General features: G+C 41.6%; 1 protein-coding gene across 1 annotated transcript in view; it reads left to right on the top strand.

Moving 5' to 3' along the window:
- The window catches only part of PUM3 (pumilio RNA binding family member 3), a 117,673-nt gene that overhangs the window by 76,198 nt on the left and 18,491 nt on the right, over nucleotides 1-22,984 (top strand). The window contains exon 14 of the mRNA XM_077475021.1: nucleotides 16,796-16,938. Coding sequence (XP_077331147.1) covers nucleotides 16,796-16,938 — 143 coding nt within the window. The remainder of the gene's footprint in view (nucleotides 1-16,795; nucleotides 16,939-22,984) is intronic.

Raw genomic sequence — 22,984 nt, 5'->3', positions numbered from 1 at the left:
ACTCCAGACTCCTCCTTTCTCTCAGGATAAAAAGAGTTCTTCTCTGAGGATAAAAAGAGAGGGAACTGGGAACTTTATCTCAGAGGGTGAATGGGAAAAATCCTCCTTCTTGATGTTTGTTGCATAGCTACCCATATCCAAGAGAGGAATTATAAATTGCTCTCCAAATTAAATAGATACTCAATATGTTACATAAAATGTTTCCATTAATTTTAAACCAGTGCTGGAGGTGTGGAGAAGGTGGAGGTACCATGGTTCATGTATAGTGGGTCCTTTTTTACATGTATTTGATCGTACTGGGGGATACATTTTTCTGCTGTCCCATCAAAATACGGTCACCGTGTGGTCAGAGACCCTGGAGGTGACAGTATTCTCTACTGTTTTCTATTGTCAGAGTGATGGCATTGATTACCTGACATTGGAAATCATCAATAATTCCCAGCATTACCAAATGAGTTAGTCATATTGGAATGGAGGGACTGATCACTTGTTTACAAAAACTCCACTCAAAGTTCATCGAAATATGATGTCCTTGGATCAAGTTTGAAGCACTCCTAGGCTCCAATCCTTCCTCTGGCTGTTACAATTTGATTTATCTAGCCTTAAGGGACCCTCACAGATTGCGTATTAACCAGACCCCCCCCCCCTTCTTTTCTCCCTCTGGATTTCTGTTTGTTTCATTTTATGTATTCTTTTTGTTTCCCGCTGCTCTGTTTTTTTCTATTTGCACCCTTCCAATTTTATATACACCCTAACTAAAAACAATAATTAGGGCCTTTACCCCTAATATCTGTAGAGGCCATAAAATGTATGTATGGTATTTCACATTACATTGAGTAGCCTGATATGTGTTGTGAATGTCTCTACTGGATTGCTTAGCTTCTTCACTACAGTCGACACTGGCTTATTGTCTCGTTGATCTGACTGCCATTCCTTACTATATCTGTGTCTCTACTTGTAATACCTTTTAACATTTCCAATAAAGTTTATTCTTTTAAAAAAAACCTCCAAGGCCTGACCCAAGCCAGGGGCCAACTTCATTTAAAATTGAGGGTCTTTAAGCATGTAGACATCCTGTTCTACATGAAGCATTGCCCCCGCTTTGCAAAGTGGGGGGGCGTCTGTTCTGCCTGGGTAAGAGATATTTCTAGGGACTACAATCCAGAATTCTGAGGTGGAAAGGTTCAGGTTTTTTTTACTGCAACCATTTCACTGTTCAAAAATCAAAAGGGGCATCTGCCCTATCCTTGGATCTGAAGGCTTTAAATGTCTTCATTTTAAACCAAAAATTTTGCATAGGGGCCACAAGGTTTGTCATTGCCTTTATGGACATGCGTACAGGGATGCATTTGCTTGACCCCATTTTTCCAGCTGAATGTTTCTGAATGTACCTAGGTTTTGCTGTGGACACTCAAAAACAGCAATTTTCTGCCCTGCAATTTTAATCTGGTTTTCACAGACAGAGTATATTCACCAAGGTATTAGTACTTGTTTTAGCCTTACTATGCTCCCATTGTGGAATATCTGGACAATCTCCTTTTGAGGAAATAGTTGCCATGAGTTCTGACCACAGTGTGATGCAGGCAGTTCAGACCTCAAAAAAATTCAGTTCGATCCAGAAATCCACACATCACTTGGAGTATTTGGATTTCATCCTAGACACAGTACAAGCCAGAAAAAAAGCCACACATTTCTGACTCTCCGCTCCAGGATGTAGACTTTTACACAAGATGTGGACCCCCTGGCCTTTAAGTTCTAGATTGCCAAGATCTTCTATTCTAAAGTCTGCTTTACCCCTAATAGTCACTGACTTTCATGGTAAGTTGAATGAAGCCTTGAGACATGGGCCTCTCTGAATTGGTAATTCCCATGCTATTAAAAGCTAGAAAGTCTACCTACTGCAGGATTTACCATCTCACACAGAGGGCATACTTCCCATGGAAAGAATCCTGACTTTTCTACAAACAGGCCTAGATCAACATTTGGTACCATAAAAGTGGAATCTCAGCCAGTGCGATCTTATTCCAAAGACCACTAAGCCCTTGTACACACGGTAGGAGATTCCGTCGGAATGTGTCCGATCGGAGCGTTTTGTCGGATATTCAGACTGTGTGTGGTCTGCATCGGACTGTTTCCGTCGGAATATCCGTCGGACCAACTTGCCGGAAATATTTTCCGACAAAATGCTCCGATCGGACATATTCCGATCATGTGTAGAGAATTCCGATCGGACAAAGTGCCAGGCATGCTCAGATCAAATTCCTACACCAAAGCTATTGGCTACTAGCGTGAACAGAGTCCCGTCGTAACGAAATAACGCCATCACGTCAGATTTTCCGACAACTTTGTCCGACCGTGTGTATACAACAGTTTCGGACAAAATCCGACGGATTTGGTTGTCGGAATCTCCGACCGTGTGTACAAGGGCTTAGTCTCCCATTCATTGGAATCCAAATATAGTTTAATAACTCCCAAGGGTTAAGTGGGAATATATCTGTCAGATGGGGACTTTTTAGGTTTAATTAAGGTAAACTGGCCTGACATCAAAATAAAAACTTAACTTTACTTATGTTAGATTATAGACCTTATTTCTTGTGTGTCCATATAATCGCCTAATATAAATAACTGATGTTGGACGTATTCTAACAGTTTAAAGCTAACCAGGTCAAATATCCAGGTATATTATGTTAGTCATGTAGCTTTCCTCTTGTTTTGTCATAAATTCAGCCGCGACCTTTCAACAACAGGCAATGCATTTCAGAATCTTTACATTTACCTGGGCAGTATTGTAGCTGCAGGTACAAGTGATTCTCCAATCTGTACCATCTTAGACACTGCATGGGTTGTTTGAAATATTGCCTACTTTAAGAATATTGCTTCGGAGAGCAGAAGAGAAAGTATTAAAATGATTGAAGCTGGTCTGCCTCATGTTAGTTAGGCTTGAGGACAAAGCCCTCTGTTCCAAATGCTGCCTCATTTTTTTGCTTTACACCATTCTGCTTATCGGTGTGCAGGCATAACCCTGTTATTTTCTTAAAGTAAACAAATCTCAAACCTGTGCAAGTGACCATATAATGAAAAAATACATGCGCAGAGGTTATTTTCTGTGAAAACTGCACGTCGCATAGCGATCAGTAAATTTAAGCCACCAAATTGGACCACCCCATTTATGTGAAAGAGCTTCAAGACTTGTTGGAAAATTCTCTAAAAAGGCTGTGCGGTTTTCACTGCAGGTAAACCATGCATATACATTTTTCATAATTTCGGGCCTAATTTTCACAGGTTTGTGCTTTTTAAACTTGGTTTAGAGGAGTCAAAGAAATCTCACATGGAAGAATCGGTCTTAAAATAGTTTATTCCACTCTTATTTGATTTATCTTCCAGTCCTGCTATGCTTTGTGTGTGCTGTGTCATTTCACCAAATATTAGTAGATGAAAATTTCTGTAACAGAAGCCTAGAATTGGATAGCAATTAGTTTCAGACCAGAATATTTACATTTTCAACACGATAAAAGGATATAAAACATGCTAAGCTCTAAACAAGCAATGTTTTATAAAAATGTGCTTATTTTGGCACAGAAAGGTCTGGCGTAATTATAACTTGCCAGATGGTACAGCAAACATCTAATTGTACATAAATAAATCCTTAACTGCCTTAATTAGTAAGAGTAGTACCAGAGTTACAATATGCTTTAGTTACATCTCATAGAGTATTATGGTACATTTACTGACTTACTACCTATATATTTCTTTGGAGTTGTATAACTGTAATTGCTGACGTAAAACATGTGTACACATGACAGCATGCAACACCTCTCAAACCCTTCTGCAGTTTTGTTAGTCTTTATTTGTTAGTCTTTATTTTCAGGCCATATTTACATCCGGTGCCCATTTACCTTGTTGCGGTGCATCAGCATTAAGGCAGCACAAAATGAGTGGGATGCCAATGTGCTTAAAATTGCAGCTCCATTTTTTTTTTTTTTTTACGCCTCGCAATACACCAATGTGTGCGAGCTGAAGTCCAGGTTGTTTTCTCAAAATCAGTGTCCTCACTACATGTTATGTGCATTACCTCTTTTCCAGCTTTATTGTCAATAACTTACATAAAGAAAACCAAAGCAATTGTCCATTATAGCAACCCTGCCAAGGGATTTTTAAAAAATACATCTGCAGTACCCTGTGAAGAAAATGTCTTTATGTTTACTTATCTGGCAGTTTTTTTTATTTAAGACTGTAGCAAATCTCCCAGCACCGTTCCTATTTGACCCATCTGGTATGTTGAAAAGCGCGTGTCCCCTTGCATGCTGCTCTGGTTCCTCCTGCTGAACATGAGTGATTGCAGGATCCTGCATAAGGGTCCACATGTAAAAGGTTGTCCAAAGTGGAGCTTTGGCTGGGTTAAGGAATCTAGCGTAGTCAGGTAGGCCAAGTCAGCAACAAATCTTGATAGGTACAGAGTCAAAAATCCATGAAGTTGTGGTTGGAGGCAAGCAGGGTCTTACACAAGCTGCCAGAGTAAAGCAGAATCACCAAGCAAGTAATTCAGGAAACTAGCAGAGATCAAAGTTCAGGAGATCAGCAGTATATCTCACACCCAGGGAAACAAATCCAACAAACAGGCCCAGTACTCCGGAAGTCCTGCAATTTAAGGTAATTTTGGATTGACTGCAGCTGGAAGGCAGGTGGAGCTAGCTAAGCAGAGTATATATAAGCTGCAAAGAGTAAGATTTCCCAGTGGCAGAGCGAACAGGACAGCAGCACAGAGCCGGTAAAACCCAGGTTCAAATCCAGGCACATGACATGCATGTAATTTTAATTAGGAGTCACCAATGGAGAGTACATTCTTTCACACACCCAAAAGTGTGGGGTGAGATCAGCTCTGGGGGCTATAGCGCAAACTTAAACATTCCGATGAACAGGTAAGTATATAGGCCTGTATTGGCCTCCATATGATATCAGTTTGAGATGTTTCTAATCTCATTTAGAATGTAACCTGCATTTGACCCACTTTAACTACTTTAGTGTCAGGTTGTAATTCCCCATCGCTACCAGGTTATGTTTCAGTGCTTTGTTTGATCTCTACTTGCTCTTGCAGCACTGTACACAAATAGAGTTGCATCTTTATTTTTATTTTTATTTTTTAACCACTTCCCAACCGGCGCACGCCAATGTACGTCAGCAGAATGGCATGGACAGGCATGTCCCTTTAAATTTGCCGCAGCGATATTGCATGCGCACCCCCGGCGGCGCGCTCACACGCCAGTTGAGAGCTCCGTGAGTCCGATCACAGGTCCCGTGGATTCCATCGCTGCAGTGATACCCGCGATCGTCTCACAGGGAGGAAGATTGGGGAAATGCTAAAGTAAACAAGCATCTCCCTGTTCTGCCTAGCAACAGTGACACTGATCTCTGCTCCATGTGATTAGAGCAGAGATCAGTGATGTGTAAAACATAGCCATGCCCCCCACAGTTAGCAACACGCCCCTGGGACACACTTAACCCCTACACTGCCACCCAGTGGTTAACCCCTTCACTGCCATTGTCATTTACACAGTAATCAGTGCATTTGTATAGCACTGATTGCTGTATAAATGACAATGGTGTCAAAAATGTCAGATGTGTCCGCCATAATGTTGCAGTCACAATAAAAATCGCTGATCCCCGCCATTGCTAGTAAAAAACAAAATATTAACCTCCTCGCGCCCGCCCTATGGCCGAATGACGGCCGTAGAGCAGGCGCCTTCGTTCGGGCGGTCGTCCCTGGACGGCCCGATGTTTACTTCCGCAATGCGCGCCCCCGCGGGCGCGCATCGCGGAAGTTCTGTGTTCGCCGTGTCCCCCGGGGACAGGCAAACACAGATCGCTGTAAACGGCCAATCACAGCGGCCGTTTACAGCGTGATCGGCGTGTCCAATGGTAGATGATCTCATATGTAAACATATGAGATCATCTCTCGGCGCCGCTCTCCCTCCTCGCACAGACAGTGCGAGAGGGGAGAGATGAACGGCTGCAGCGGCAGCCGTTCTGCCTGTGGGATAGAAAAAAAAAAAAAAGTAAAAAAAAAAAAGTTCCATCCTCCCCCAGCAGTGCCATCTGCCGCAATGCCATCCGCCCCAATGCCATCTGCCCCAGTGCCATCTGCCCCAGTGCCATCCGCCCCAGTGCCATCCGCCCCAGTGCCATCCGCCCCAGTGCCATCCACCCCAGTGCCACCTGCCCCCAGTGCCATCCACCCCAGTGCTACCTGCCCCCAGTGCCATCCACCCCAGTGCTACCTGCCCCCAGTGCCATCCACCCCAGTGCTACCTGCCCCCAGTGCCATCCACCCCAGTGCTACCTGCCCCCAGTGCCATCCACCCCAGTGCCACCTGCCCCCAGTGCTACCTGCCCCCAGTGCCACCTGCCCCCAGTGCCACCTGCCCCCAGTGCCACGTGTCGTCAGTGCCACATAGTGCCATCTGTCATCAGTGCCACGTATCAGTGCCATTTGTCATCAGTGCCACCTGTCAGTGTCACGTGCCATCTGTTGTCAGTGTCACGTGTCATCAATGCCACTTATCAGTGCCATCTGTCATCAGTGTCACGCGTCATCGGTGCCATGTATTAGTGCCATCTGTCATCGGTGCCACGTTTCAGTGCCACGTGTCTTCAGTGCCATGTATTAGTGCCACATGTCATCAGTGCCACGTATAAGTGCCACGCGTCATCAGTGCCACATATTAGTGCCATCTGTCTTCAGTGCCACCTGTCATCAGTGCCACGTATAAGTGTCCTCATTGCCACGTATCAGTGCCATCTGTCATCAGTGTCACGTGTCATTGTCCTGGTGCTTCAAAAGTGTAATAGTCAACAAGTTAGATGTGTAATTTATGTTCCTAGAACACATGATGGCGCTCCCTGCATGTTGGGCCTCTCTATGTGGCCAGGCTGTGAAAAAGTCCCACACATGTGGTATTGTAATACTCAGGAGGAGTAGCAGAATTTATTTTGGGGTGTCATTTGTGGTATACACATGCCATGTGAGAGAAATAACCTATTACAATGACAGTTTTGTGGAGAAAAATAAAAAAAATGAAAAATCTTAATTTTGCAAAGAATTGTGGGAAAAAAATGACAACATCAAAAAGCTCACCATGCCTCTTACTAAATACCTTGGAATGTCTACTTTCCAAAAAGGGGTCATTTGGGGGGTATTTGTACTTTCCTGACTTGTTCGGGTCACAAGAAGCGAGATCGGCCTCCAGTACATCAGATGTGATCAGTTTTGTGCGATTCGCACCACACCTTGTAGACTCTCTAACTTTCACAAAGACCAAATAATATCCACTAATTTGGGTTATTTTTACCAAAGATATGTAGCAGTATAAATTGTGACCAAAATTTATGAAGAAAAATTAATAATTTGCATAATTCTGTCACAGAAACAAAGAAATATGCGTTTTCTTTCAGAATTTTCGGTCTTTTTTCATTTATAGCGCAAAAAATAAAAACCCCAGAGGTGATCAAATACCACCAAAAGAAAGCTCTATTTGTGGGAAAAAAAGGACAAAAAATTCATTTGGGTACAGTGTTGCATGACTGAGTAATTGTCATTCAAATTGTGAGAGCACCGAAAGCTGAAAATTGGTCTGGGCAGAATGGTGTTTAAGTGCCCAGTAAGCAAGTGGTTAATAAAAATGCCATAAAACTATCCCCTATTTTGTAAACACTATAACTTTTACGCAAACCAATCAATAAAAAAAAATAAAATAAAAAAAGAGACTTTACAATCACTTTAAGTCAACTATATAAGCATATTACTGAGTTGATAATGTGTGTAAAAATTCAGAGCAAAGCACGAAAGAGGAAGTTTTCAGGACCTTACCAGGTTCTATGCCAAGTTGCATACCCAAGTCCCAAATCTTTTCAGTTTCTGTCACCCCTAATATTTTTTATTGCTAGTCCCTCATTCCATATTACAAATGCATACAACAGGGCCTTGACTCATGGCTATACTAACAGTTCTATAACTAAACGGTGACAATAAATGATTTGTGTTATTCAGTTATATGTATAAAGTTGTTTGAATTGTAACCAATATAAATGTCAATTTATACACATATTAAACCTTTCATTAGATTTCTGCCAATATTTCTTGTGTTGTAGCTGGAAAAGATCAGAGGAAGTTCAAAGAACATTTGAGGCTGTGGCCCCTAATCATATGTGCTGTAAAGCTGAAACTATATGTCAAGAGAGCACTCGGCATTGTTAATCAAATGCAGATGCTTTGTGACATTTTGCTTGTGTGCTCTTTGATGAATATATCAACAGACTTCAGACAAAATATATTTACATGCTTCAGGCAGTTGATGTGATTTTTCTTTTTCCTGTAAATCTATTTTTTTTTTTTTTGTACGCTACCAGCAATAATATGGTCATACTGGACACAAAACTAATAGGGAGATGTAATGAAGTATGACCTGAGTAACATAAAATACTATCTTAATTGTACAGGACATAGGCTTGGTATTCATAGACCCTGGGTTATAGGTTGGCACTTTCAGGTGATTGGATACTGGCAAAGCTTTGAAGGACACATCCCCCTATAACCCTGCCCCACTTCGCGAGTCCTCTTCTTTTTTTTTTTCCTTTTTTTTGCTAGGGCCTTAGGTGATGAACCTCAACTCCCTTATGGAGAAATCACTATTAGCTTAAATAGTTTTTTATTTTTGGACTCTTCTAATACCACTATAGAAGCAGTGCAACCTTGTTAGCCATACCTGGACCCCATGATGTTGGGACAGCTTGGCACGGAAACCTACTTGGGTGCTCTCACATCCACACTTTTACAACGTATATAGTCAGCCACAGGGTGCCATACAGGTCCAGGGTTGTGGTCAAACGTTTTAGAGCCCAGACCCTGAAAACTTCAGGGGAACGCCTATTGTAACAGGTGCCTGTTGTGAGAAGTGAACCATACTGGGTGCGGACTTAATCCATTTAGATCAACTGCTGACAAATTGTAATATATTGTTGCTGCATTTGTTTTGCCTCTGTTTTACCCTGGGGATCTAGCCAGTAACACACCTTCTGTATTAGAGTGCTCCAAATCGGGATAAAGGAGTTTGAGGGCAACTTTGGACAGCAGCATTGCTAATCTAGGGGGAAGGGAGTGTTAGATGTATTAGAATATTTTAATACACTAACAATTTGAAGCCAAACTCCAGCTAACACTTTATAAGCAGTTAGAGCAAACAGGTTTATTTTCCTTTAGAAAAATGGTTTTACATAAAAGCTAATCATTGTAAGCCCCACTGTCCTTGCGTGGTAAATTATTTGTCTCAGGCCTCCAACTGCTACATCTAGAGAGCTTGTTCCTTTGAAAAAACAAAAGATTTACTGGCTAGATCAGATCACCAGATGAAAATAGGGGAAAGAAAGCCTAAAAAAAGAACGCAGCGACCACGTCTAAGAATTAGTTTAATACCACTTTCATTTCCATATTTTGTACTCTCAAGCCTTATGCCAAAACTTATGTTAGGGAGAGGAAACTATATTTAGAATAGACAAGTAATATGAAGAGGGGACCAGATGCGCAGTGTATGGACATTGTAGGAGTAGTGGAGAGTGAGGGTGATTCTGATAGCAAAGCCAGAAGGTGATTCAGCCCTGGAGCAAAGTGTGAGATGCTGAGTGGGGCTGATTTGAAGACCTGCAGATCGTAGAAGGACTAGCAAAAGTATGCACGTGAATATGGGTCAGTGGTGATGACTGAGGATCGCAGGGTCTGGGTCAAGTTAGGAAAATCTGCTTTTTCTGCGTTATGGTTGCTCAAATCCCAGTACTATTTCAGCAGCACATTGTTCAAAAGTCTTATTTTATTACCTGTAAAGTAAAACTTTCATCTTTTGATGACAAAACATGTAGTCTTAGGCAGACAACATATATTCTTTGTGTATAGATAAACCTCCAGAGCAGCTCGCAGTCCTACCAAATAATTTTTTTCCTAATACTGAAAAATGAAAATATAACCCAAGTAGGAATATCAAGATTTTCCTTATATTTTGGGTTTCTTTGAGCAAGTTTCAGAAAGAAGGCATGCACAGAATGTCGTAAAGCTTTTAGATCACTGAATTGTCACCTAGACAGGAAGTGAGGGTAAATCAGGGGTACCAGTCCTGCCCTGCAACACACTACTATATATTTTTTCTTCCTGTCTGAGTCACTAAGGAGACTAATGGCTGCGATTCATTTTCTTTCCATTAGGGGAACCCTGCAAGTTTGCTAATTTCTGCCTAAAAAGGTTGCAGATTTTCACAAGACTTAACTTTAAAAATCTTCAAAAAGCAGAGTTTATCCTTAAATGTATTGGAAAATGGTTTTGTACAGAGCAGCCCCGTTCCACCTCTCCTTGGGTCCCCGTCCGCTGCTCCTGACTCCTTCACAAACCCCCCTCCAGCTCAATGGTCACTATAGCAGCCACTTCGGAGCCCACTGTATATGTCCATAGACACACACAGCGTGGCTTGGCCCTGTCCCCGCTCCCTCCTCACTGACTGTTATTGACAGCTGCTGGAGCCAATGGATTGAGATCAGCTCAGGTATGTATAAGGGAGAGCTGGGGGTGAGCTGCACTCAGGTTTTTTACCTTAATATAGAGAGCCACTTTAACCACTTAAGCTTTGGTACCTTTTTACCCCTTTTGGACCAGAGCAGTTTTTACATTTCCACTATGGCCATGTTCATTGGTTCATAACGTTGCCATTATTTATTTATTTTTTATTCTATATTCGTTTATTTTTTAGGCTATGTTCACCCTAAAAAATAAATAAATGCATGTTTGCAGGAAAATTTGAATATGTTATTTCTTTTCACAGGAGCCCGCAAAGCATTGCACCTACAATTAGTCGATTGTGGTTGCAATTTCTGGCTTCTGCTGACTCTTCCTTAAGCTCCCTGCCTGTACAGAGGTACATGCTTTCAGTTGGAGAGATGGTGCATGTGTCAGTGGGTACGACTGGTGTTTCATTGAGAATTACAAGTCCATCTGCCACGTGCCATGACTTGTAGTCCATTCATTTACAGGACTCTGTGAATGAATGATATGGCTTTTAACAATAATTATTTAATGTATAATCTATTGACAAAAAAGACAAACATTTTAAAAACTTTTTTTTTTTTTTTTCTATAATGTGGCCTAACATTTTGTTTTTGGTACAAAATCTAAAAAATTTTCCTTTGTGCATTTTCTTGTTTTGCAAGACTGAAAATAATTATCAACAAAATGAATAAAAAAAAATAAAAAATCACAGTAAAAAAAAAAAAATCAGCAGAAGAAAAGAGAGAAGGGGAGGAAAGAGGTAATTTGGGATAATTTAAGCGTTTATAAAGGATTAATACATAGAAATAACATTTTATTTTAAAAAAACAAAATTTTTAAGGTGAGGGCTGAAAAGCCATTGTAAACTGACAACTACACACTAACCAACGCTGGTTTTGAGGACCAGAACAGACATAAGATCGCCACTGCACTGAACACTTCTGAGGGCTGAGGAGTGTCAATGACAATGCATTTCGAGGCCTCCCATCTCTTTCTCGAGTTTCTCTGGACTTGAGAAAGAGGTGTTGTGTTTTTGTCTGCTTACATTAGCTTTTCTGGTGGCTCTGCCATGCAAATCTTCCCTTCTTGGTTGGCCATATGTCGGTTCACGGCATTGCCTTTATTAAAGTTGGCATCTGGATTGCCTTTATTAAAGTGGTAATCATTACACATCATTTTTGGAGCATTTGTTTAACTTTCTTGAGTGCTTTTTGGCAACTGCTGCGGTCACTCAGTTTCTGGAACCAGGTGTACTTTCCTCACATTGAACAGAACTGGATTTACAGGTTATCATCCCTGGTACCCTCTCCTTACAATTGTTTGGGTTGTTCATATGGAAATATTCATATTACCACAATATATGACATGGTCTAGAATATAGAACATTACATCTATACTTTACCACCTGCATCACACATGGGACTTTATATGGATTTATACCATCAGACTGTGGGCTCTTGCCTTTTTTTTTATTTTTATTATTCCAAATAGACTCCTTGGATTTTGCCAGCTGCACTAGTATTGTGTGCACATTTTCTTCACTGGGCTTTGGTTTGTTTTGGTGTCCAGATATATACATATTTTTTTACCGTCATTTTACACAGAAGTGGCTGTATTCACAGCTGGTATTTGCAGGTAACAGTGGTGGGGGGAGCGGCGGCAAGGGAGATGGAACTGTGTGTAAGAGATGCGTCTTAAAAATATTGTTGAATTTTTTTTAAAGACCTATCTTTTTATGTTCAAATCATCAAGTATAACTAGTTTTCTCAATATCAAGAAGACTACGAGGGTTTAAAAGCTGCAAAAATCACAACTGCATTACGGATCAAACTTCAAGGTGTCTGTTTCACTTGTGATGTGATAGGCAAAAAATCCCTGCAGAGCAGCAGTCTTGACTTTCTGGTTGGAGGCTGTTTGGGTGTCTGTCAAGCAGATTTGTAAGGCTACAGGCTGCATAATATGCCAGACCCTATAATCTCTACACCATAGCAAATAGGACTTGTCCTTTGAACAAAAAGTCTTTACCGGTAAAAATTATGGGCCTCTAGACATTGATCCGGATTGTCTAGAAAGAGGTTTTGGATTACCGTTACTGATTATTTCAACTAATAAATTATTTTGTGGGGCCTTTTAGGCTTAGCTGTACTTAATAGTAACAGCAGACTTTTGTGCTGGAAATCATATTAAGTGTAAAGGTAATATACAATTCTTGATACCACAGTTCTTGGACTTGGGGCCCTGTTGGGCTGGTGGCCTAAAGTGGAGATACTTCATCATTCAGAAATTGATCGGTGGGAACCTGCAAGCTGTGACACATGCTGCTCTCTTTCAACCTGCCATCTCAGCATCAGTCAGAGGAAGGTTTTCCAACAATAATTTCCTTTGCAGCAATGAGATTTAGTACATAATTGATTCTTGATATTTTGCATTCAATCCCTAAACTATATAGATTAATTTATGGACTTGAGTATTGTAGAGTAAAAAAAGTTTTAATAATAACAGCGGCAAGGTGTAAGAACCGAGTTAGAAAACAAATCATAAATAGTCAGGTTTAACCAGTTGCCGACCGCCGCACGCCGATGTACGTCGGTACAATGGCACGGGCAGGCATAAGGACATACATGTACGTCCCTTGCCTCCCGCGGGTCGGGGGCCCGATCGGGCCCCCGCCCGGTGCCTGCGGCGGTCGGTATTCGTTCGGGAGCGATCCCGGACGAGGGGACGGCCATTCATTCATGGCCACCCCCTCGCGATCGCTCCCGACGAATAGAAATCCCCGGTGACATCACTTCCTCTCCTGTAATGTAAACACAGGAGAGGAAGTGATGTATTCTCTCCTCCGTGTCGGTATTTTTCGTTCCGACACGGAGGAGAGCGGATCAGTAAGTTGCACCAACACTCACACACACAGTAGAACATGCCAGGCACACTCACACCCCCCCTTTACCCCCCGATCACCCCCCCAATTACCCCTGCCCCCCAGTCACAGTGACACCAATGTCATTTTTTTTTTTTTTTTTTTTTTTTTTGCATTGGTGTCATTTGTGACTGTAATAACTGTTAGGGCAGTTAGAGTTAGCCCCCTTTAGTTCTAATGTACCCCCCTAACCCCCCCAATAAAGGTTTAACCCCGTGATCACCCCCCGTCGCCAGTGTCACTAAGGCTGGGTTCACATTGCAGCGGTTTATGAGAACGAATGTGATTCGCACCGCACTGCAGTGCAAATCACATCCGATCTCTGTGCGATTCGAGTTCAGCCATTCGCCGCACCCGCCATACCCGCCGCACCCGCCGCAAATTCGCACGGGACCCTTTTTTTGGCCCGCAGCAGAATCGGATCGCATGGGTGTTCACACCATGCGATCCGAGTTTGCAGATCGCACTGCGATATGCGAACTGATCTGGGGGTGTCAGTAACATTTCACTGACACTCCCAGCAGTTCGCATAGGGCAGTGTGAACTGCCGCCGGGAGGCATGCGATGCGGGAACCCGCCGCGGATTCGCGGCGTTTCCGCATCGCTCCAGTGTGAACCCAGCCTAATAAGCGATCATTTTTCTGATCGCCGTATTAGTGTCACAGGTGACGCTAGTTAGGCAGGTAGGTATTTAGGTTCGCCGCAGCTTTTTATAGCGCCAGGGACCCCCATATACTACCGCATAAAGCCCCCTGATTGCCCCCTAGTTAACCCTTTCACCAGTGATCACCATATAACTGTTACAGGTGACGCTGGTTGGTTAGTTATTTTTTTATAGTTTCAGGGCACCCGCCATTTATTACCTAATAAAGGTTTAACCCCCTGATCACCCGGCGGGTGTCATTTGTGACTAATAACTGTTAGGGCAGTTAGGGTTAGCCCCCTTTAGTTCTAAGGTACCCCCCTAACCCCCCCAATAAAGGTTTAACCCCGTGATCACCCCCCGTCGCCAGTGTCACTAAGGCTGGGTTCACATTGCAGCGGTTTATGAGAACGGATGTGATTTGCACCGCACTGCAGTGCAAATCACATCCGATCTCTGTGCGATTCGAGTTCAGCCATTCACCGCACCCGCCGCAAATTCGCACGGGACCCTTTTTTTGGCCCGCAGCAGAATCGGATCGCATGGGTGTTCACACCATGCGATCCGAGTTTGCAGATCGCACTGCGATATGCGAACTGATCTGGGGGTGTCAGTAACATTTCACTGACACTCCCAGCAGTTCGCATAGGGCAGTGTGAACTGCCGCCGGGAGGCATGCGATGCGGGAACCCGCCGCGCATTCGTGGCGTTCCCGCATCGCTCCAGTGTGAACCCAGCCTAATAAGCGATCGTTTTTCTGATCGCTGTATTAGTGTCACAGGTGACGCTAGTTAGGCAGGTAGGTATTTAGGTTCGCTGCAGCTTTTTATAGCGCCAGGGACCCCCATATACTACCGCATAAAGCCCCCTAATTGCCCCCTAGTTAACCCTTTCACCAGTGATCACCATATAACTGTTACAGGTGACGCTGGTTGGTTAGTTATTTTTTTATAGTTTCAGGGCACCCGCCATTTATTACCTAGTCTCACTAGTGTACCCCTAAATTTAGGGGTGTCTACTTTCCAAAATGGGGTCATTTGGGGGGGGTTTGTGCCATCTTGGCATTTTATGGCCTTCAAAACTGTAATAGGTAGTGAGGAGTGAAATCAAAAAATTACGCCCTTAGAAAGCCTGAAGGCGGTGCTTGGTTTTCGGGGCCCCGTACGCGGCTAGGCTCCCAAAAAGTCCCACATATGTGGTATCCCCGTACTCAGGAGAAGCAGCAGAATTTATTTTGGGGTGTCATTTCACATATGCCCATGGCATGCATGAGCAATATATCATTTAGTGACAACTTTGTTAAAAAAAAAAAAAAGTTTGTAATTTTCCCGCAACTTGTGGCAAAATATAAAATATTCCATGAACTCAACATGCCTCTCAGCAAATAGCTTGGGGTGTCTACTTTCTAAAATGGGGTCATTTGTGGGGGTTTTGTGCCATCTTGGCATTTTATGGCCTTCAAAACTGTAATAGGTAGTGAGAAGTGAACTCAAAAATTTACGCCCTTAGAAAGCCTGAAGGCGGTGCTTGGTTTTCGGGGCCCCGTACGCGGCTAGGCTCCCAAAAAGTCCCACATATGTGGTATCCCCATACTCAGGAGAAGCAGCAGAATTTATTTTGGGGTGTCATTTCACATACGCCCATAGCATGTGTGAGCAATATATCATTTAGTGACAACTTTGTGTAAAAAAAAAAAAAAAATTTTTTTTTTGTCATTATTCAATCGCTTGAGGCAAAAAAATAAAATATTCAATGGGCTCAACATGCCTCTTATCAATTTCCTTAGGGGGTCTACTTTCCAAAATGGGGTCATTTGGGGGGGTTTTGTACTGCCCTGCCATTTTAGCACCTCAAGAAATGAGATAGGCAGTCGTAAACTAAAAGCTGCGTAAATTCCAGAAAACGTACCTTAGTTTGTAGATGTGACAACTTTTGCGCAAACCAATAAATATACAATTATTGACTTTTTTTTTACCAAAGACATGTGGCTGAATACATTTTGGCCTAAATGTATGACTAAAATTGAGTTTATTGGATTTTTCTAATAACAAAAAGTAGAAAATATCATTTTTTTTCAAAATTTGCGGTCTTTTTACGTTTATATCGCAAAAAATAAAAATCGCAGAGGCAATCAAATACCATCAAAAGAAAGCTCTATTTGTGGGAAGAAAAGGACGCAAATTTTGTTTGGGTACAACATTGCATGACCGCGCAATTACCAGTTAAAGCAGCGCAGTGCCAAAGTGTAAAAAGACCTCTGGTCATTTACCAGCAAAATGGTCCGGTCTGAAAGTGGTTAATATCGCAAGCCTCCGAATAACAACTCCGGGATAATTTGTTACTGTTCCCAGTGTGCTATTTATTTTTTCATATTTGCTGCTTTGTGAAGCATCTGTTAGTCTCTCCACAGGCAAGACACTGATTGAGAAAAATTCAGGCACGCATTACCAGATTCATATTTAATCATAGCATTGGAGAAATGCATTGAGAGCATTTATTTGCTTTGCCAGCACAAGCTAAACAGACAGCATTTTTGTGTAGAAAAGCTATAGAATCTTGGATGTTGCATGTTGTTTGGTATACATATAACATGGAAAGTGTGAAGAAAATATATTGCGAATGTAGTTTTTGCTTAAAATGTGTTCTCATTACACAGGAACTGGTCAGTGCTTTGCCCAACATAATCAATGACAAGCATGGAAGAAAAGTGCTGCTCTATTTGTTGTGCAGACGAAATACTTCACATTTTCTACCGGAGATAATTGAAGTGCTCAAACAAGGAGATTGTAACACGCACAGGTAAGGTTAACATGTGCATCATGCATATTAAATATTAATGGTTTCTTTAAGTATGCACATAATGCAATATCTGACCCATAGACCACTTCTAAAATCAAAAGGCAACATGTGCATTGAAGTGCGCACCTAGGTGTGAAGTGCCCTACTTCCTTACACCTGTGCACATGCCTTTTATTAATTTCCGACAAGCTAAACACACCAATGTATTTGACATATATTTCAAGACAGGCACCGAAACACATACTGTACATATTCACATCTATGTGTTGTGGTATGTAGGATGCTCAGGTGAATTGGATAAGTTCACCTTTTGAAGAAAAAAATGCACATCCTTTTGCAGGTAAAAAAAAAAGTTAATTTAATTATTTTTTCCTAAGGAGCCCTGCAGAGCATTGCACCTGTTAACAGCAGGTACAATGCCAGGCTCCTGCAGACCCTCAGCATAGCTTTCTGCCCCTACCTCCAATGCAAGCAGGAAGATCTATGGACTACAGGGACTTTCGCCAGCGCCCTCGCAGCTCATTGAGAACTACAAGCTGTCGGCCGCGATGAATGACAGCACTTGTAGGCATCCATTCACAGGAAACTGTGGGCAGAGCCCCGCATGGCCACGCTATTTTCAAATTGTAACAGCGGGCGTGGGGAGAAGATGCCCAACCCCCTGACATAGGGAGGGGGGGGGGGCTGCTGCAGATGCTGGAGCATTTTCCATCCCAAGTATGAGTTGAACATGTCCTATGTTCCAAAGCTGGACTTATGCTTTAAAGAGGAAGTAAACCCTTTCAAACCACTTTGACCTACAGGTAAGCCTAGATTAAGGCTTACCTGTAGGTCCAAGCAATATCTCCTAAACCTATATGGTTTAGGAGATATTTTCCCGAAAATGGGCACCGCTGTCTACGGCGCATGCGCCGTAGACAGCGGCGCGCAGGCGCACTAAATGCGGCAAGTCCAAGAATGGATTTGCCTAATTTGTCGACTCCCGTGCGCATGCGCGGGAGTGACGTCATCGCGGCTTCGCCGAATGGCAGCGGCGGAGCTGCGAGATGCGACTCCCGTGCGCATGCGCGGGAGTGACGTCATCGCGGCTTTGCCGCTGTGATTCGTCGGAGCTGCGAGACGCCACCAGCAAGATGGATGCGGCGGACTACAGGGGACAGCGGCAACTTCGCTGGCTCCTGTGTCAGGTAAGTGACACATAATGAGCTACTATGCGATGCATAGTAGTCCATTATGCTTTACCTTTGCAGGGAAAAAAAGAGGAAGTAAACCCATCAGGGTTTACTTCCTCTTTAATGTGTTTGAAACCCATTATTGAAAGTAAATGGGATGCCCCCTAAAAACTCATGTGTAAACCATATTGCTAACACATATTAACATGTTTTTAACATGCATTTAAACGCTCACTGTCCCAAAAGGTAAACTTTGAAGGATAAACTAATTACGTTATTAGAGAGCCATGCAACCACTCATTGTTTGTTTCGTTTTTTTAAAACTTTCAAATGACCATTCAGTGCGTGCCACAGGATCAGTAGTAGGTATTTTCAAAACACCAGGTTGCGAATAAACGGAATATTTTCCACAGTGGAATATTGCCACCGTAATAAGCATAAGCTCTGAGCAAATCTTATGTCTGCCCTATGATTATCTTTATGCTGAAAAGGATAGTAACCGCCTCCCGCCTGCTGTATAGGCAAATGATGGCGGCAGGGTGGTTCTATTGTTCTGGGATGATGTCCTACTCTCGCCGGGACACAGTGCACCCCCAATATCTGTAAAGAGCCAATGACGTGGCTCTTTACCCATGTAATCAGCTGTGTCCAATCACCGCTGATCGCATGTAAACAAGGAAATGCTGATTATCGGGTAACCTCTTTTCAAACTGACATTGTGTGAGGTGCGAAAGCTGATCAGTGGCATTTCCTCACAAGGGAGACCTGCACAGATAATTAGGGTACTGATTATCAGTGCAGCCCCAACAGTAACCATCAGTGCTGTCCTTTAGTGCCCATCAGCGTCTGCTTATCGGTGTTGCATATTAGTGCCACCTCATCAGTGTCCATCAGTGCAGCCTGATCAGCGCACATCAGTGAAGGAGAAAAATTACTTACGGTATTTGCAATGGTTTCTAACAGAAACTTTTTTTCTTTTTTCAAAATTTCCTGTCTTGGTTTTTTTTTTATTAGCAGAAAAGAAAAAATCCAGTGGTGATTAAATACTACTAAAAGAAAGCTGTCTCAAAAAAATGATAAAAATTGAATTTTGGTACAGCGTTGCATGACCACGCAACTGTCATTGAAAGTGTGACAACGTTGAAAGCTGAGCATTGGCCTGGGCAGGAAGGGGGTAAACGTGCACATTATTGAAGTTATTAAAGGCTCTTTTCAGTTTTTTTTATAATAAACATGTTATGCTTACCTGCTCTGTGCAGTGGTTTTTCACATGGCAGCCCTGATCCTCCTTTTCTTGGGTCCACCACCTGTGCTCTTGGCCCCTTTCCCCTTGCCAAGTACCCCCCATAGCAAGCCACTTGCTATAGGGTCACTTTTGTGTGTGCTCTCTCCCAAGCCCCACCACTGCTCCCTCCTCACTGCCTGTGATTGACAGCAGGGGAAACCGGTGTCTACTGCTGCTGTGTCTCAGCCAATGAGGTTGGAGAAAACCGCTGATCTCGTGCACATTGCTGGATCGAGCTTGGATAAGTATTGGGGAGTAGCTGCTTGCAGAAAATGCATGAAGGTAAAAAAAAAAAAACTTCTGCCTTTAGATCAACTTGAATCCTTTAGTTTGAATGGCATTTGCCTGTTATTATGACCACGTGTTTCATTCATCTTGTATATATAAACTTCTTCCATTTCTCAAAAGAGAGAAAACTATTTTTGCTTTTTAGACCTCTGATTATTTTAGTAAATTAGATAATTGTTGTGGGCTGCTGGCGCTACCTCAAACTGATGTTACATCCAAACCTACATTACCTTTTATCTTCCCTAGAGACTCTATGTAAACTAAATCTGTGTTTGCTATAATATCCCAATTTCTGTAATTGTGTCAAACAGATTTTTACTTATTTATCCTAAATTCAACCACATGCGACTACACAACATTTGTATTAATTACCCTACATAAATAAACTCCCTGAGTTCATCACTTTTTCAGCAAAAATAATTGATCAAAAATCCCAAAAATTTATTAAATAGTTAATTAAATAATTAATTAAACCCAAAGCACCCCAAGACCACATATAAAAAACAAAAAGAGTCAGAAGGAACCGAGCAATACTCAAAATTTTTTTGTGATACTAAAAAAAACACTTTATGATACTAAAAGGAACCCCTTATAGGGGAAGTGTAACACCTATAATTCCACTGCACGTGCGCAGTTCCTGTGCTACTAATTATTTATACTGTGCGCAGTTCCTATGCTAATTATTATTTATACTGTAAGGCCCCAAAACCCAATAAGTAAAAAGGTTATTATAGTGTAAAAAATCAGAAAAAATTACGAATAATTATAACCCCCTTAGAAATACAAAAAGCACAAAAAAACACAAAAAATGCAGAAGTCATATGAAAAATAAATGTGAATAAGATAAAAAAATATTTATAAATATGTGTATATAGTCCACAGAAAAGTCTCTTATCAGGTATTTCCAGCTGTACTATTATTCTGTTTCAGATAACAGGAAGGTGACTTTTGTGATTAAGCCTGCTTATTGGTGACTTCCGTGCTCATTCCCCCTCAAGGGTCCCCACTCACCGAATCCACGCACCCCCTAGGGGGTTTTTCGCCTGTAGTCTGTATTCCACTTATTGAGGATTCCACTGCTTGGCTCAGTCTTCAACAGGTCCTCCCCAGGATTTTTTGGAGGAGATGAGAAAAAGAGGCTCTGTTGTCCACCAGTAGTTCCTCAAAATAGAAAAAATCTGCTCATGGTGTAGTATTTTAATTACTGGACACTTAGGGGAGGGGAAGCAGGCTGCAAAAAAACTTCTCCAAAAAAGATATATATATTTTCTTTATATATATATAGCGGAGGACTAATAGCCACTTGGAATATACTTTATTACAAAAAATGTATATAATTACAAGAACGGACTTTTACATATACCAAAAAGATTATTTTACAGCGCTTTGTACAAAAAAATTTTTCTTTTACAAAAAATTCTCTTCTTACAAAAGTGCGATCTAGACCAATTGCACTGAGGGCCTGCAAAATTGTGTATATGTACCAGTACTGCAGCTCAAAAGAGTATACCAATAAAAAATGAAAAATAGAAAAAAAATATAAAAAATCAGAAAAAATAAAAAATAATAATAAAAAGTATTTTGTAAAAAATATTTTTAAAACCAACAATGCAGTCCTTTTTTATGCAAAACGACACTATGCTCAGTCATATAGAGCCTATTTCCCACGGATCTGTATCCTCCTTCTATGGCTGAGAGCCCCAAACGCTCTTTAAGGGGTACTGTTTTTCAGGCTGCTCATATGCTGAATAAAAGGTTACTTAGCTTCATAGACACTTGGCATCCTTGCATGAATAGAAGCCAGAAACCTAAACACCGCACCGGTTCGCCAATCCACAAGGGTAGTCAGTCTGTCTGATGTAGATTGTGCTTTCAGGGAGGCAGCAACCTTATAAGAACTAATTTAAATAGATTAAAAAATTTTTTTTATATATTTTTATATTTCTCAAAAAAACTGAAATTAATAATAAATTACTAAGAGAAATAGGGCCTGGGGGGATATAAACATTCACATATATCGCTGTCTGATTGTGGCCTATTCCATAAGCGCGGCCTTTCTTGTATAATTATTTTAGTAAATTGTTTTGCCATACAGAAAAATTCTAAATGCAGGAGTTGTCACTGATATCATTGTCTCAGTTGATTCATTTTAGGTGAATCTATGCCATGCTGCAGATTTCAGAGACTGGTGGTGGTTGTGACTTACCAGTACAGAAAAAGATAATTGGTGATGCTGATGCTTTACAGCACATTGACGTTTACACGTGGATAATTCTCAGTGGAAAGCACATAGAAGTGATGCATCATTTGAGCACATGCTGTTTCCCCGCCATGCTGGCTTACTTAATGTCACACAATTTTATTCTTTTATTGAGCTAAATAGGCAAATGAATACTATATTTTAATCTGAAAATGAATATTTAATTTGAATGTACTTGTGCTTATTGTTGTATTCTTCATTATGACTGATAACTGAAGATTCCTCAGCCATCTCACAGTGAGGGAAAAAAGTATTTGATCCCCTGCTGATTTTGTACGTTTGCCGGCTGACAAAGAAATGATCAGTCTATAATTTTAATGGTGGGTTTATTTTAACAGTGAGAGACAGAATAACAACAAAAATATCCAGAAAAACGCATTTCAAAAAAGTTATAAATTGATTTGCATTTTAATGAGTGAAATAAGTATTTGACCCATTCGCAAAACATGACTTAGTACTTGGTGGCAAAACCCTTGTTATCAATCACAGAGGTCAGGCGTTTCTTGTAGTTGGCCACCAGGTTTGCACACATCTCAGGAGGGATTTTGTCCCACTCCTCTTTGCAGATCCTCTCCAAATCATTAAGGTTTCGAGGCTGACGTTTGGTAACTCACTTTCATATCCCTCCAAATTCCTATGGAGTTAAGAACCACAGCATAAAACCACGGCCCATGCCACGTGTGAACAAAGCCTTAAAATTGCATTAACCACTTCAGCCCCGGATGGTTTGCCCCTTTCATGACCAGGCCTTTTTTTGCAATATGGCACTGCGTTACTTTATCTGACATTTGTGCGGTTGTGTGACGTTGTACCCAAATAAAATTGATGTCCTTTTTTACCCACAAATATCTTGGTGGTATTTGATCACCTCTGCAGTTCTAAACAAAAAAAAGACCGCCAAATTTGAAAAAAGAACAATATTTTTTACTTTACACTATAAAACAAAGAAAGAAAACTTTAAAAAATCGAATTTCTTCATCAGTTTAGGCCAATATGTAGTCTGCTATGTTTTTGGTAATAAAAATCCCAATAAATGTATTT

This window comes from Lithobates pipiens, unplaced genomic scaffold (genome assembly GCF_037356315.1).
Source record: "Lithobates pipiens isolate NorthernLeopardFrog02 unplaced genomic scaffold, aLitPip1_a1.2 Scaffold_13, whole genome shotgun sequence".
Taxonomy (NCBI): Eukaryota; Metazoa; Chordata; class Amphibia; order Anura; family Ranidae; genus Lithobates; species Lithobates pipiens.
Note: the sequence above shows the minus strand (reverse complement) of the source record. Positions and strands in the feature narration are given on the sequence as shown.